At 52.3% G+C, this 12,570-nt stretch overlaps 1 protein-coding gene across 1 annotated transcript; it reads left to right on the top strand.

Moving 5' to 3' along the window:
- The first annotated feature begins 657 nt into the window (after window positions 1-657).
- On the top strand, window positions 658-11,834 carry NGB (neuroglobin). Its single transcript, XM_056554900.1, has 4 exons — window positions 658-922; window positions 5,850-5,961; window positions 7,654-7,773; window positions 11,596-11,834. Exons 1-4 carry the CDS (start codon window positions 819-821, stop codon window positions 11,740-11,742), a joined length of 483 nt encoding a protein of 160 aa, XP_056410875.1. The 5' UTR covers window positions 658-818; the 3' UTR covers window positions 11,743-11,834.
- The last annotated feature ends 736 nt before the right edge of the window (window positions 11,835-12,570 follow it).

Raw genomic sequence — 12,570 nt, 5'->3', positions numbered from 1 at the left:
AATACAATGCTATGGGAGAGCTGCATTTGGCAATCTCCGGCTCTGCCATAGCGATGGGGCGTGTTGGCCACAGCTTCGTGCTCCCTTATTGAGGATTGACGGGGCCCCGTACGAGAGATCTTGGGGGTCCCGCTGGTTAGATCCCCTGGGATAGGAGATACATTTTCAGGTCCTGGAGTACTCCTTTAATCACTGTCAGAGGCGATGACTGGACACGGCCATTGGCTAATTGTTATGAATCGCTTCCTTCATCAGCCGCAACGCACGGACGCACCGGCAATGACATAATGACAGCCGCTGATGAGAATGTATGTGCCGCATTGTATATACCAAGACACTGCGCAGGACATCGGGGCCCCTGATCCCCCAGCACTCAGACATGTGCCACAATATGGTGGTTTGTACCCGCAGAGCACAACCGACCTGTCATGTTGGACACGTTTCATTCTGCCACAGAACTTCACCCCTCACTAGTACCCAGGGGCCCACTCATGATGACAGGGGCCACACTCTGGTAAGTGATGTGCAGTGGGCTCTGAGCTGGCCTGTATTGGGTGTGAGGGGTAAAGCACTGAGCACAAGGTTCTCTCGGGGGCTTGGTTGAAGAGAGTACTGTCTCTTTAAGTACAAATCAGGAGGGGGAGGGGGTCCGCCAGGAGAAGCTTTAAATGCTGGAAACCTTCTCGGAGGAACTGGCAGAGCAGTAACTAAGGCGGATGGTCACTATGCCGTCCATCTCGTGCCCCCTCTAACCCTCCCTAATACCGGCACCGCCATCCCGGAGGACCCTAAAAAGTGGAGACCCCAAGACCAGCACCATGGAGAAAGAGACGTTGTCAGAAACCCAGAAAGAGCTGATCCGAAACACCTGGGAAATGGTGACCCAAGACCAGATCCACCACGGAACCGTGCTCTTCACCAGGTGAGGGGCCAACGTATACTATAGAGGGGTCACCGTATACTGTGTAGAGGGGTGACCGTATACTATAGAGGGGCCAACGTATACTATAGAGGGGTCACCGTATACTGTGTAGAGGGGTGACCGTATACTATAGAGGGGTGACCGTATACTATAGAGGGGTCACCGTATACTGTGTAGAGGGGTGACCGTATACTATAGAGGGGTGACCGTATACTATAGAGGGGTCACCGTATACTGTGTAGAGGGGTGACCGTATACTATAGAGGGGTCACCGTATACTGTGTAGAGGGGTCGCCGTATACTATAGAGGGGTCGCCGTATACTATAGAGGGGTCACCGTATACTGTGTAGAGGGGTGACCGTATACTATAGAGGGGTGACCGTATACTATAGAGGGGTCACCGTATACTGTGTAGAGGGGTGACCGTATACTATAGAGGGGTCGCCGTATACTGTGTAGAGGGGTGACCGTATACTATAGAGGGGTCACCGTATACTATAGAGGGGTCGCCGTATACTGTGTAGAGGGGTGACCGTATACTATAGAGGGGTCGCCGTATACTATAGAGGGGTCACCGTATACTGTGTAGAGGGGTGACCGTATACTATAGAGGGGTCGCCGTATACTGTGTAGAGGGGTGACCGTATACTATAGAGGGGTCGCCGTATACTGTGTAGAGGGGCGACCATATACTGTGTAGAGGGGCCGCCGTATACTATAGAGGGGTCACCGTATACTGTGTAGAGGGGTGACCGTATACTATAGAGGGGTCGCTGTATACTGTGTAGAGGGGTCGCCGTATACTGTGCAGAGGGGTCGCCGTATACTGTGTAGAGGGGTGACCGTATACTATAGAGGGGTCGCTGTATACTGTGTAGAGGGGTCGCCGTATACTGTGTAGAGGGGTGACCGTATACTATAGAGGGGTCGCCGTATACTATAGAGGGGTCACCGTATACTGTGTAGAGGGGTGACCGTATACTATAGAGGGGTCGCTGTATACTGTGTAGAGGGGTCGCCGTATACTGTGTAGAGGGGTCGCCGTATACTGTGTAGAGGGGTCGCCGTATACTGTGTAGAGGGGTGACCGTATACTATAGAGGGGTCGCCGTATACTGTGTAGAGGGGTGACCATATACTGTGTAGACGGGCCGCCGTATACTATAGAGGGGTCACCGTATACTGTGTAGAGGGGTGACCGTATACTATAGAGGGGTCGCTGTATACTGTGTAGAGGGGTCGCCGTATACTGTGTAGAGGGGTCGCCGTATACTGTGTAGAGGGGTCGCCGTATACTGTGTAGAGGGGTGACCGTATACTATAGAGGGGTCGCCGTATACTGTGTAGAGGGGTCGCCGTATACTGTGTAGAGGGGTGACCGTATACTATAGAGGGGTCGCCGTATACTATAGAGGGGTCGCCGTATACTATAGAGGGGTGACCGTATACTATAGAGGGGTCGCCGTATACTGTGTAGAGGGGTGACCGTATACTATAGAGGGGTCGCCGTATACTGTGTAGAGGGGCCGCCGTATACTATAGAGGGGTCGCCGTATACTGTGTAGAGGGGTGACCGTATACTATAGAGGGGTCGCCGTATACTGTGTAGAGGGGTCACCGTATACTGTGTAGAGGGGTGACCGTATACTATAGAGGGGTCGCCGTATACTATAGAGGGGCCGCCGTATACTATAGAGGGGTCGCCTTATACTATAGAGGGGTCGGCGTATACTGTGTAGAGGGGCCGCCGTATACTATAGAGGGGTGCCGTATACTGTGTAGAGGGGCCGCCGTATACTATAGAGGAGCCGCCGTATACTATAGAGGGGTGACCGTATACTATAGAGGGGTCGCCGTATACTGTGTAGAGGGGCCGCCGTATACTATAGAGGGGTCACCGTATACTGTGTAGAGGGGCCGCCGTATACTATAGAGGGGTCACCGTATACTATAGAGGGGTCACCGTATACTATAGAGGGGTCGCCGTATACTGTGTAGAGGGGTGACCGTATACTATAGAGGGGTCGCCGTATACTATAGAGGGGTCACCGTATACTGTGTAGAGGGGTGACCGTATACTATAGAGGGGTTGCCGTATACTGTGTAGAGGGGTGACCGTATACTATAGAGGGGTCGCCGTATACTGTGTAGAGGGGTCGCCGTATACTGTGTAGAGGGGTCGCCGTATACTGTGTAGAGGGGCCGCCGTATACTATAGAGGGGTCGCTGTATACTATAGAGGGGTCACCGTATACTGTGTAGAGGGGCCGCCGTATACTGTGTAGAGGGGTGACCATATACTGTGTAGAGGGGTCGCCGTATACTGTGTAGAGGGGCCGCCGTATACTATAGAGGGGTCACCGTATACTGTGTAGAGGGGTCGCCGTATACTGTGTAGAGGGGTCGCCGTATACTGTGTAGAGGGGTCGCCGTATACTGTGTAGAGGGGTCGCCGTATACTATAGAGGGGTCGCCGTATACTATAGAGGGGTCGCCGTATACTATAGAGGGGTCGCCGTATACTGTGTAGAGGGGTCGCCGTATACTGTGTAGAGGGGTCGCCGTATACTGTGTAGAGGGGTCGCCGTATACTGTGTAGAGGGGCCGCCGTATACTATAGAGGGGTCGCTGTATACTATAGAGGGGTCACCGTATACTGTGTAGAGGGGTGACCATATACTGTGTAGAGGGGCCGCCGTATACTATAGAGGGGTCGCCGTATACTATAGAGGGGTCACCGTATACTATAGAGGGGTCGCCGTATACTGTGTAGAGGGGTCGCCGTATACTGTGTAGAGGGGCCGCCGTATACTGTGTAGAGGGGTCGCCGTATACTATAGAGGGGTCGCCGTTTACTATAGAGGGGTGACCGTATACTGTGTAGAGGGGTCGCCGTATACTATAGAGGGGTCGCCGTTTACTATAGAGGGGTGACCGTATACTGTGTAGAGGGGTCGCCGTATACTGTGTAGAGGGGCCGCCGTATACTGTGTAGAGGGGTCGCCGTATACTGTGTAGAGGGGTCGCCGTATACTGTGTAGAGGGGCGCCGTATACTGTGTAGAGGGGCCGCCGTATACTATAGAGGGGTCGCCGTATACTGTGTAGAGGGGCCGCCGTATACTGTGTAGAGGGGTGACCGTATACTATAGAGGGGTCGCCGTATACTATAGAGGGGTCGCCGTATACTGTGTAGAGGGGCCGCCGTATACTGTGTAGAGGGGCCGCCGTATACTGTGTAGAGGGGTCGCCGTATACTGTGTAGAGGGGTCGCCGTATACTGTGTAGAGGGGTTGCCGTATACTATAGAGGGGCAGCACCGGGCCGTATACTGTGTAGAGGGGCAGCACCGGGCCGTATACTGTGTAGAGGGGCAGCACCGGGCCGTATACTGTGCAGAGGGGCAGCACCGGGCCGTATACTGTGCAGAGGGGCAGCACCGGGCCGTATACTGTGTAGAGGGGCAGCACCGGGCCGTATACTGTGTAGAGGGGCAGCACCGGGCCGTATACTGTGTAGAGGGGCAGCACCGGGCCGTATACTGTGTAGAGGGGCAGCACCGGGCCGTATACTATAGATGGGCAGCACCGGGCCGTATACTATAGATGGGCAGCACCGGGCCGTATACTGTGTAGAGGGGCAGCACCGGGCCGTATACTGTGTAGAGGGGCAGCACCGGGCCGTATACTATAGAGGGGCAGCACCGGGCCGTATACTATAGAGGGGCAGCACCGGGCCATATACTATAGAGGGGCAGCATCGGGCCGTATACTGTATAGAGGGGCAGCACCGGGCCGTATACTATAGAGGGGCAGCATCGGGCCGTATACTATAGAGGGGCAGCATCGGGCCGTATACTATAGAGGGGGAGCAGCGGGCCGTATACTATAGAGGGGCTTCACCGGGCCGTATACTATAGAGGGGCAGCATCGGGCCGTATACTATAGAGGGGCTTCACCGGGCCGTATACTATAGAGGGGCAGCATCGGGCCGTATACTATAGAGGGGCTTCACCGGGCCGTATACTATAGAGGGGCAGCATCGGGCCGTATACTATAGAGGGGGAGCATCGGGCCGTATACTATAGAGGGGGAGCATCGTGCCGTATACTATAGAGGGGCTTCACCGGGCCGTATACTATAGAGGGGCAGCATCGGGCCGTATACTATAGAGGGGCAGCACCGGGCCGTATACTATAGAGGGGGAGCAGCGGGCCGTATACTATAGAGGGGCTTCACCGGGCCGTATACTATAGAGGGGCAGCATCGGGCCGTATACTATAGAGGGGGAGCATCGGGCCGTATACTATAGAGGGGGAGCACCGGGCCGTATACTGTGTAGAGGGGCAGCATCGTGCCGTATACTATAGAGGGGGAGCACCGGGCCGTATACTATAGAGGGGCTTCACCGGGCCGTATACTGTGTAGAGGGGCAGCACCGGGCCGTATACTGTGTAGAGGGGCAGCACCGGGCCGTATACTGTGTAGAGGGGCAGCACCGGGCCGTATACTGTGTAGAGGGGCAGCACCGGGCCGTATACTGTGTAGAGGGGCAGCACCGGGCCGTATACTGTGTAGAGGGGCAGCACCGGGCCGTATACTGTATAGAGGGGCAGCACCGGGCCGTATACTGTGTAGATGTCCACTGCTCATACACCGCGTCTTATGTTCTTCTGTAATCTTTTAGGTTTCCGTTCCTCTGCTTGCTGTCATTGAACATTGTGTACATCTCCGGCACTACATGTTTCTATTCACTGACAGCAAGCATCCTAACTATGAACCATCAGATCTCCAACATACTGGGATGCGATCTGATTGGTTCAGACCCTCTTGTCCATATGATGGAGGATGATGGGGGTTATGAAGGATTTCTTGTGATTTGGCGCCATCTGCAGGACATCACACAAATCACTGCTGTCATTTTTCAGGCTTTTCGAGCTGGAGCCGGAGCTGATTTTCCTTTTCCAGTATAATTCTGCTCATTTCTCCAGCGTCCAGGAATGTCTCCTCTCCTCCGAATTCACAGAACACATCCTAAAAGTGAGTAACCTCGGAGTCACAGCCTCAGTGCTGTCCCATCTCCACTCATTCCTCCGGTTTGACCCCCAAATATGCATCCTAAAGGTGGGGGCCGAGCACTTAATTTGTCAGGTTATGGTGGTAGAGTGCTCCATTTATTATGTCATGTGGTAGAGTGCTCCATGTATTATGTCATGTGGTAGAGTGCTCCATGTATTATGTCATGTGGTAGAGTGCTCCATTTATTATGTGATGTGGTAGAGTGCTCCATTTATTATGTCATGTGGTAGAGTGCTCCATTTATTATGTGATGTGGTAGAGTGCTCCATTTATTATGTGATGTGGTAGAGTGCTCCATTTATTATGTGATGGTTGTAGTAGAGTGCTCCATTTATTATTTGATGTGGTAGATTGCTCCATTTATTAGGTGATGGTTGTGGTAGAGTGCTCCATTTATTATGTCATGTGGTAGAGTGCTCCATGTATTATGTCATGTGGTAGAGTGCTCCATGTATTATGTCATGTGGTAGAGTGCTCCATTTATTATGTCATGTGGTAGAGTGCTCCATTTATTATGTGATGGTTGTGGTAGAGTGCTCCATTTATTATGTGATGGTTGTGGTAGAGTGCTCCATTTATTATATGATGTGGTAGAGTGCTCCATTTATTATATGATGTGGTAGAGTGCTCCATTTATTATGTGATGTGGTAGAGTCTTCCATTTATTATGTGATGTGGTAGAGTGCTCCATTTATTATATGATGTGGTAGAGTGCTCCATTTATTATGTGATGGTTGTGGTAGAGTGCTCCATTTATTATATGATGTGGTAGAGTGCTCCATTTATTATGTGATGTGGTAGAGTGCTCCATTTATTATATGATGTGGTAGAGTGTTCCATTTATTATGTGATGTGGTAGAGTGCTCCATTTATTATGTGATGTGGTAGAGTGCTCCATTTATTAGGTGATGGTTGTGGTAGAGTGCTCCATTTATTAGGTGATGGTTGTGGTAGAGTGCTCCATTTATTATGTGATGTGGTAGAGTGCTCCATTTATTATGTGATGGTTGTGGTAGAGTGCTCCATTTATTATTTGATGTGGTAGATTGCTCCATTTATTAGGTGATGGTTGTGGTAGATTGCTCCATTTATTATGTGATGGTTGTGGTAGAGTGCTCCATTTATTATGTGATGGTTGTGGTAGAGTGCTCCATTTATTATTTGATGTGGTAGATTGCTCCATTTATTATGTGATGGTTGTGGTAGAGTGCTCCATTTATTATTTGATGTGGTAGATTGCTCCATTTATTATGTGATGGTTGTGGTAGAGTGCTCCATTTATTATTTGATGTGGTAGATTGCTCCATTTATTAGGTGATGGTTGTGGTAGAGTGCTCCATTTATAAAGTTAGTCCTTCCTTTGTAAGGTTGTGGTGTATCTCTCCATTTATCTGGTGGAGGAGCACTCCATTAGTATGTTTGCATGTCATGTGACGGGAAGTGGGGGGTGGGTGGTCAGTATGGCAGCCTCCGCCCCCAGTTATTCTCCACATCTGCCCTGGGCGAGGGTTGAAGGTGATGTCTCCATCTGTCTCAGCCTCTATTATCCTATAAAGGTTCACATACCTTTCACAGCAGTGACCAGTAGGGGAGGGGATGTGGTGATGTTGGGGTGAGCCCCCCATATAATGCCCCTTCTCTCCCTCCCACCAGGTTATGACTGTGATTGACGCTGCGGTGCGGAGCCTGGACACACTGCCCTCTCTGGAGGAATATCTGACCGGTCTGGGGAGGAAACATCGCACCTCTGGGGTACAACTGGAGTCCTTCAAGGTGGGGATCAGACCCTCTGAATATCATGTCGGGGGAGGGGACAAATAGTCATATGACAGAAGGGAGCAGTCATGTAATCGGGAGATCCTATGGGGTAGGAGAGGATAGGAACAGGAGTCATGTGATGGTACAGGGAGGAATGTAGTGGGGAGGAGAGGTCTGTTATGGGGGACGAGTCATGTGTCAGGGGAGGAGAGGTCTGTTATGGGGGACGAGTCATGTGTCAGGGGAGGAGAGGTCTGTTATGGGGGACGAGTCATCATGTGTCAGGGGAGGAGAGGTCTGTTATGGGGGACGAGTCATCATGTGTCAGGGGAGGAGAGGTCTGTTATGGGGGACAAGTCATCATGTGTCAGGGGAGGAGAGGTCTGTTATGGGGGACAAGTCATCATGTGTCAGGGGAGGAGAGGTCTGTTATGGGGGACGAGTCATGTGTCAGGGGAGGAGAGGTCTGTTATGGGGGACAAGTCATCATGTGTCAGGGGAGGAGAGGTCTGTTATTGGGGACAAGTCGTCATGTGTCAGGGGAGGAGAGGTCTGTTATGGGGGACGAGTCATGTGTCAGGGGAGGAGAGGTCTGTTATGGAGGACAAGTCATCATGTGTCAGGGGAGGAGAGGTCTGTTATGGGGGACGAGTCATGTGTGAGGGGAGGAGACGTCTGTTATGGGGGACTCGTCATGTGTCAGGGGAGGAGAGGTCTGTTATGGGGGACTGGTCATGTGTCAGGGGAGGAGAGGTCTGTTATGGGGGACGAGTCGTGTCAGGGGAGGAGAGGTCTGTTATGGGGGACGAGTCATGTGTCAGGAGAGGAGAGGTCTGTTATGGGGGACGAGTCATGTGTCAGGGGAGGAGAGGTCTGTTATGGGGGACGAGTCATATGTCAGGGGAGGAGAGGTCTGTTATGGGGGACGAGTCATGTGTCAGGGGAGGAGAGGTCTGTTATGGGGGAAGAGTCATGTGTCAGGGGAGGAGTGGTCTGTTATGGGGGACGAGTCATGTGTGAGGGGAGGAGACGTCTGTTATGGGGGACTGGTCATGTGTCAGGGGAGGAGAGGTCTGTTATGGGGGATGAGTCATGTGTCAGGGGAGGAGAGGTCTGTTATGGGGGACTGGTCATGTGTCAGGGGAGGAGAGGTCTGTTATGGGGGACGAGTCATGTGTCAGGGGAGGAGAGGTCTGTTACGGGGGACGAGTCATGTGTGAGGGGAGGAGAGGTCTGTTACGGGGGACGAGTCATATGTTGGGAGGAGAGGTCTGTTATGGGGGACAAGTCATATGTCAGGGGAGGAGAGGTCTGTTATGGGGGACGAGTCATCACGTGTCAGGGGAGGAGAGGTCTGTTATGGGGGACGAGTCATCACGTGTCAGGGGAGGAGAGGTCTGTTATGGGGGACAAGTCATATGTCAGGGGAGGAGAGGTCTGTTATGGGGGACGAGTCATCACGTGTCAGGGGAGGAGAGGTCTGTTATGGGGGACGAGTCATATGTCAGGGGAGGAGAGGTCTGTTATGGGGGACAAGTCATGTGTCAGGGGAGGAGAGGTCTGTTATGGGGGACAAGTCATATGTCAGGGGAGGAGAGGTCTGTTATGGGGGACAAGTCATCATGTGTCAGGGGAGGAGAGGTCTGTTATGGGGGACGAGTCATGTGTCAGGGGAGGAGAGGTCTGTTATGGGGGACGAGTCATGTGTCAGGGGAGGAGAGGTCTGTTATGGGGGACGAGTCATGTGTCAGGGGAGGAGAGGTCTGTTATGGGGGACAAGTCATATGTCAGGGGAGGAGAGGTCTGTTATGGGGGACAAGTCATATGTCAGGGGAGGAGAGGTCTGTTATGGGGGACAAGTCATCATGTGTCAGGGGAGGAGAGGTCTGTTATGGGGGACGAGTCATGTGTCAGGGGAGGAGAGGTCTGTTATGGGGGACTGGTCATGTGTCAGGGGAGGAGAGGTCTGTTATGGGGGACGAGTCATGTGTCAGGGGAGGAGAGGTCTGTTATGGGGGACGAGTCGTGTCAGGGGAGGACGAGGGGTTATACAGCGACAATTTTTTTCCCCACTAAATCCTGTTTGTTGGAGGATTTCAGGTCTTTTTGAAGCCTCCACAAGTGTCATCTCATCTGATTATTCTTCTCACCCCGTGGAGGCAAATTTATGGTGAAAGGATTCTTTCCTCTTACGTATTATGTCCCAACAGAGCTCACAGGAGCATTCAGAAGCTTAGAACCAAAAGCTTTGTGCCTGTAACCAACACCGTCGCTATGTTTACAGCAATTAAGTTGTGAAGGTCTGGAGACAGCTGTTTGCTTTTCCCCACCATGAGATGTGTCTTGTGTGACTTTTCTCCTCCATGAGATGTGTCTTGTGTGACTTTTCTCCCCCATGAGATGTGTCTTCTGTGACTTTTCTCCACCATGAGATGTGTCTTGTGTGACTTTTCTCCTCCACCATGAGATGTCTTGTGTGACTTTTCCCCACCATGAGATGTGTCTTGTGTGACTTTTCCCCACCATGAGATGTGTCTTGTGACTTTTCTCCTCCATGAGATGTGTCTTGTGTGACTTTTCTCCTCCATGAGATGTGTCTTGTGTGACTTTTCCCCACCATGAGATGTGTCTTGTGTGACTTTTCTCCTCCATGAGATGTGTCTTGTGTGACTTTTCCCCACCATGAGATGTGTCCTGTGTGACTTTTCCCCACCATGAGATGTGTCCTGTGTGACTTTTCCCTCCACCATGAGATGTGTCTCGTGTGACTTTTCTCCACCATGAGATGTGTCTCGTGTGACTTTTCCTCACCATGAGATGTGTCTTGTGTGACTTTTCTCCACCATGAGATGTGTCTTGTGTGACTTTTCCCCACCATGAGATGTGTCCTGTGTGACTTTTCCCCACCATGAGATGTGTCCTGTGTGACTTTTCCCTCCACCATGAGATGTGTCTCGTGTGACTTTTCTCCACCATGAGATGTGTCTCGTGTGACTTTTCCTCACCATGAGATGTGTCTTGTGTGACTTTTCTCCACCATGAGATGTGTCTTGTGTGACTTTTCCCCACCATGAGATGTGTCTCGTGTGACTTTTCTCCACCATGAGATGTGTCTTGTGTGACTTTTCTCCACCATGATATGTGTCTCGTGTGACTTTTCCCCACCATGAGATGTGTCTTGTGTGACTTTTCTCCTCCATGAGATGTGTCTTGTGTGACTTTTCTCCTCCATGAGATGTGTCTTGTGTGACTTTTCTCCTCCATGATATGTGTCTCGTGTGACTTTTCTCCTCCATGATATGTGTCTCGTGTGACTTTTCTCCTCCATGATATGTGTCTCGTGTGACTTTTCTCCCCCATGAGATGTCTCGTGTGACTTTTCTCCTCCATGATATGTGTCTCGTGTGACTTTTCTCCACCATGATATGTGTCCTGTGACTTTTCCCCACCATGAGATGTGTCTCGTGTGACTTTTCCCCACCATGAGATGTGTCTTGTGTGACTTTTCTCCTCCATGATATGTGTCTCGTGTGACTTTTCTCCTCCATGATATGTGTCTCGTGTGACTTTTCTCCTCCATGATATGTGTCTCGTGTGACTTTTCTCCACCATGATATGTGTCCTGTGACTTTTCCCCACCATGAGATGTGTCTTGTGTGACTTTTCACTTGGGTTGTTACCAACATCTGTAATATATTTAGTCATATATATGGTGACGTGTCCAATATTAATTTCCCCCACTTTATAGTGGGAGGGGTTGTCTGTAACAGGGGAGGAGTCATTGTATAATTGGGGAGGGAGGTGTCGGCCGCCGCTGACAGCCTCTGTTTCTTGCAGACGGTCGGGGAGTCGCTGCTCTACGCTCTGGAGTCTGGACTGGGCGACGTGTTCACATCTGATACCCGCGAGGCCTGGAGCCGGCTGTACGCCGTTGTGGTGAGCGCCATGAGTCAGGGCTGGGGAGCGGAGCCTCCGGGGCAGTGACCGCTGCAGTGTGAACAGGAGCCGAGGGGTCACATGTATGTTGTGTGTCCTGTCCGCTCCACGACTCATGGTAATAAACTGGAAGAAATAAAGCTGTGTTCTGTGTCAGAGATCTGTGGCCCTAATCCTCAAGGGGGCCACATACTTATCATTCTGCTCTGCCTCCAGGCCAAACCGTGTACAATTTAACCTCCACCCATCACATCTCTCCAATAAAACAAAATCTGCTCCACCTGCACACCCAACCTCCCTACAGCACGCTCTGCTCTGCCCGTACACCCAACCTCCCCACAGCACGCCTCGCCCGCACAGCCTCTCTACAGCACCCTCTGCTCTGCTCCGCCCGCACGCCCACCCTCCCTACAGCACGCTCTGCTCTCCCCGTACACCCAACCTCCCTACCGCACGCTCTGCTCTCCCCGTACACCCAACCTCCCTACCGCACGCTCTGCTCTCCCCGTACACCCAACCTCCCCACAGCACGCTCTGCTCTCCCCGTACACCCAACCTCCCCACAGCACACCTCGCCCGCACAGCCTCTCTACAGCACCCTCTGCTCCGCCCGCCCGCTCGCCCAGCCTCCCTCCAGCACCCTCTGCTCCGCCTGCCCGCTCGCTCGCCCAGCCTCCCTCCAGCACCCTCTGCTCCGCCCGCCCGCCCAGTCTCCCTCTAGCACGCTCTGCTCTCCCCGTACACCCAACCTCCCCACAGCACGCCTCGCCCGCACAGCCTCTCTACAGCACCCTCTGCTCTGCTCCGCCCGCACGCCCACCCTCCCTACAGCACGCTCTCCTCTCCCCGTACACCCAACCTCCCTACCGCACGCTC

This window comes from Hyla sarda, unplaced genomic scaffold (genome assembly GCF_029499605.1).
Source record: "Hyla sarda isolate aHylSar1 unplaced genomic scaffold, aHylSar1.hap1 scaffold_954, whole genome shotgun sequence".
Lineage (NCBI taxonomy): Eukaryota > Metazoa > Chordata > Amphibia > Anura > Hylidae > Hyla > Hyla sarda.
This window is presented reverse-complemented; position numbering and strand designations above follow the sequence as displayed.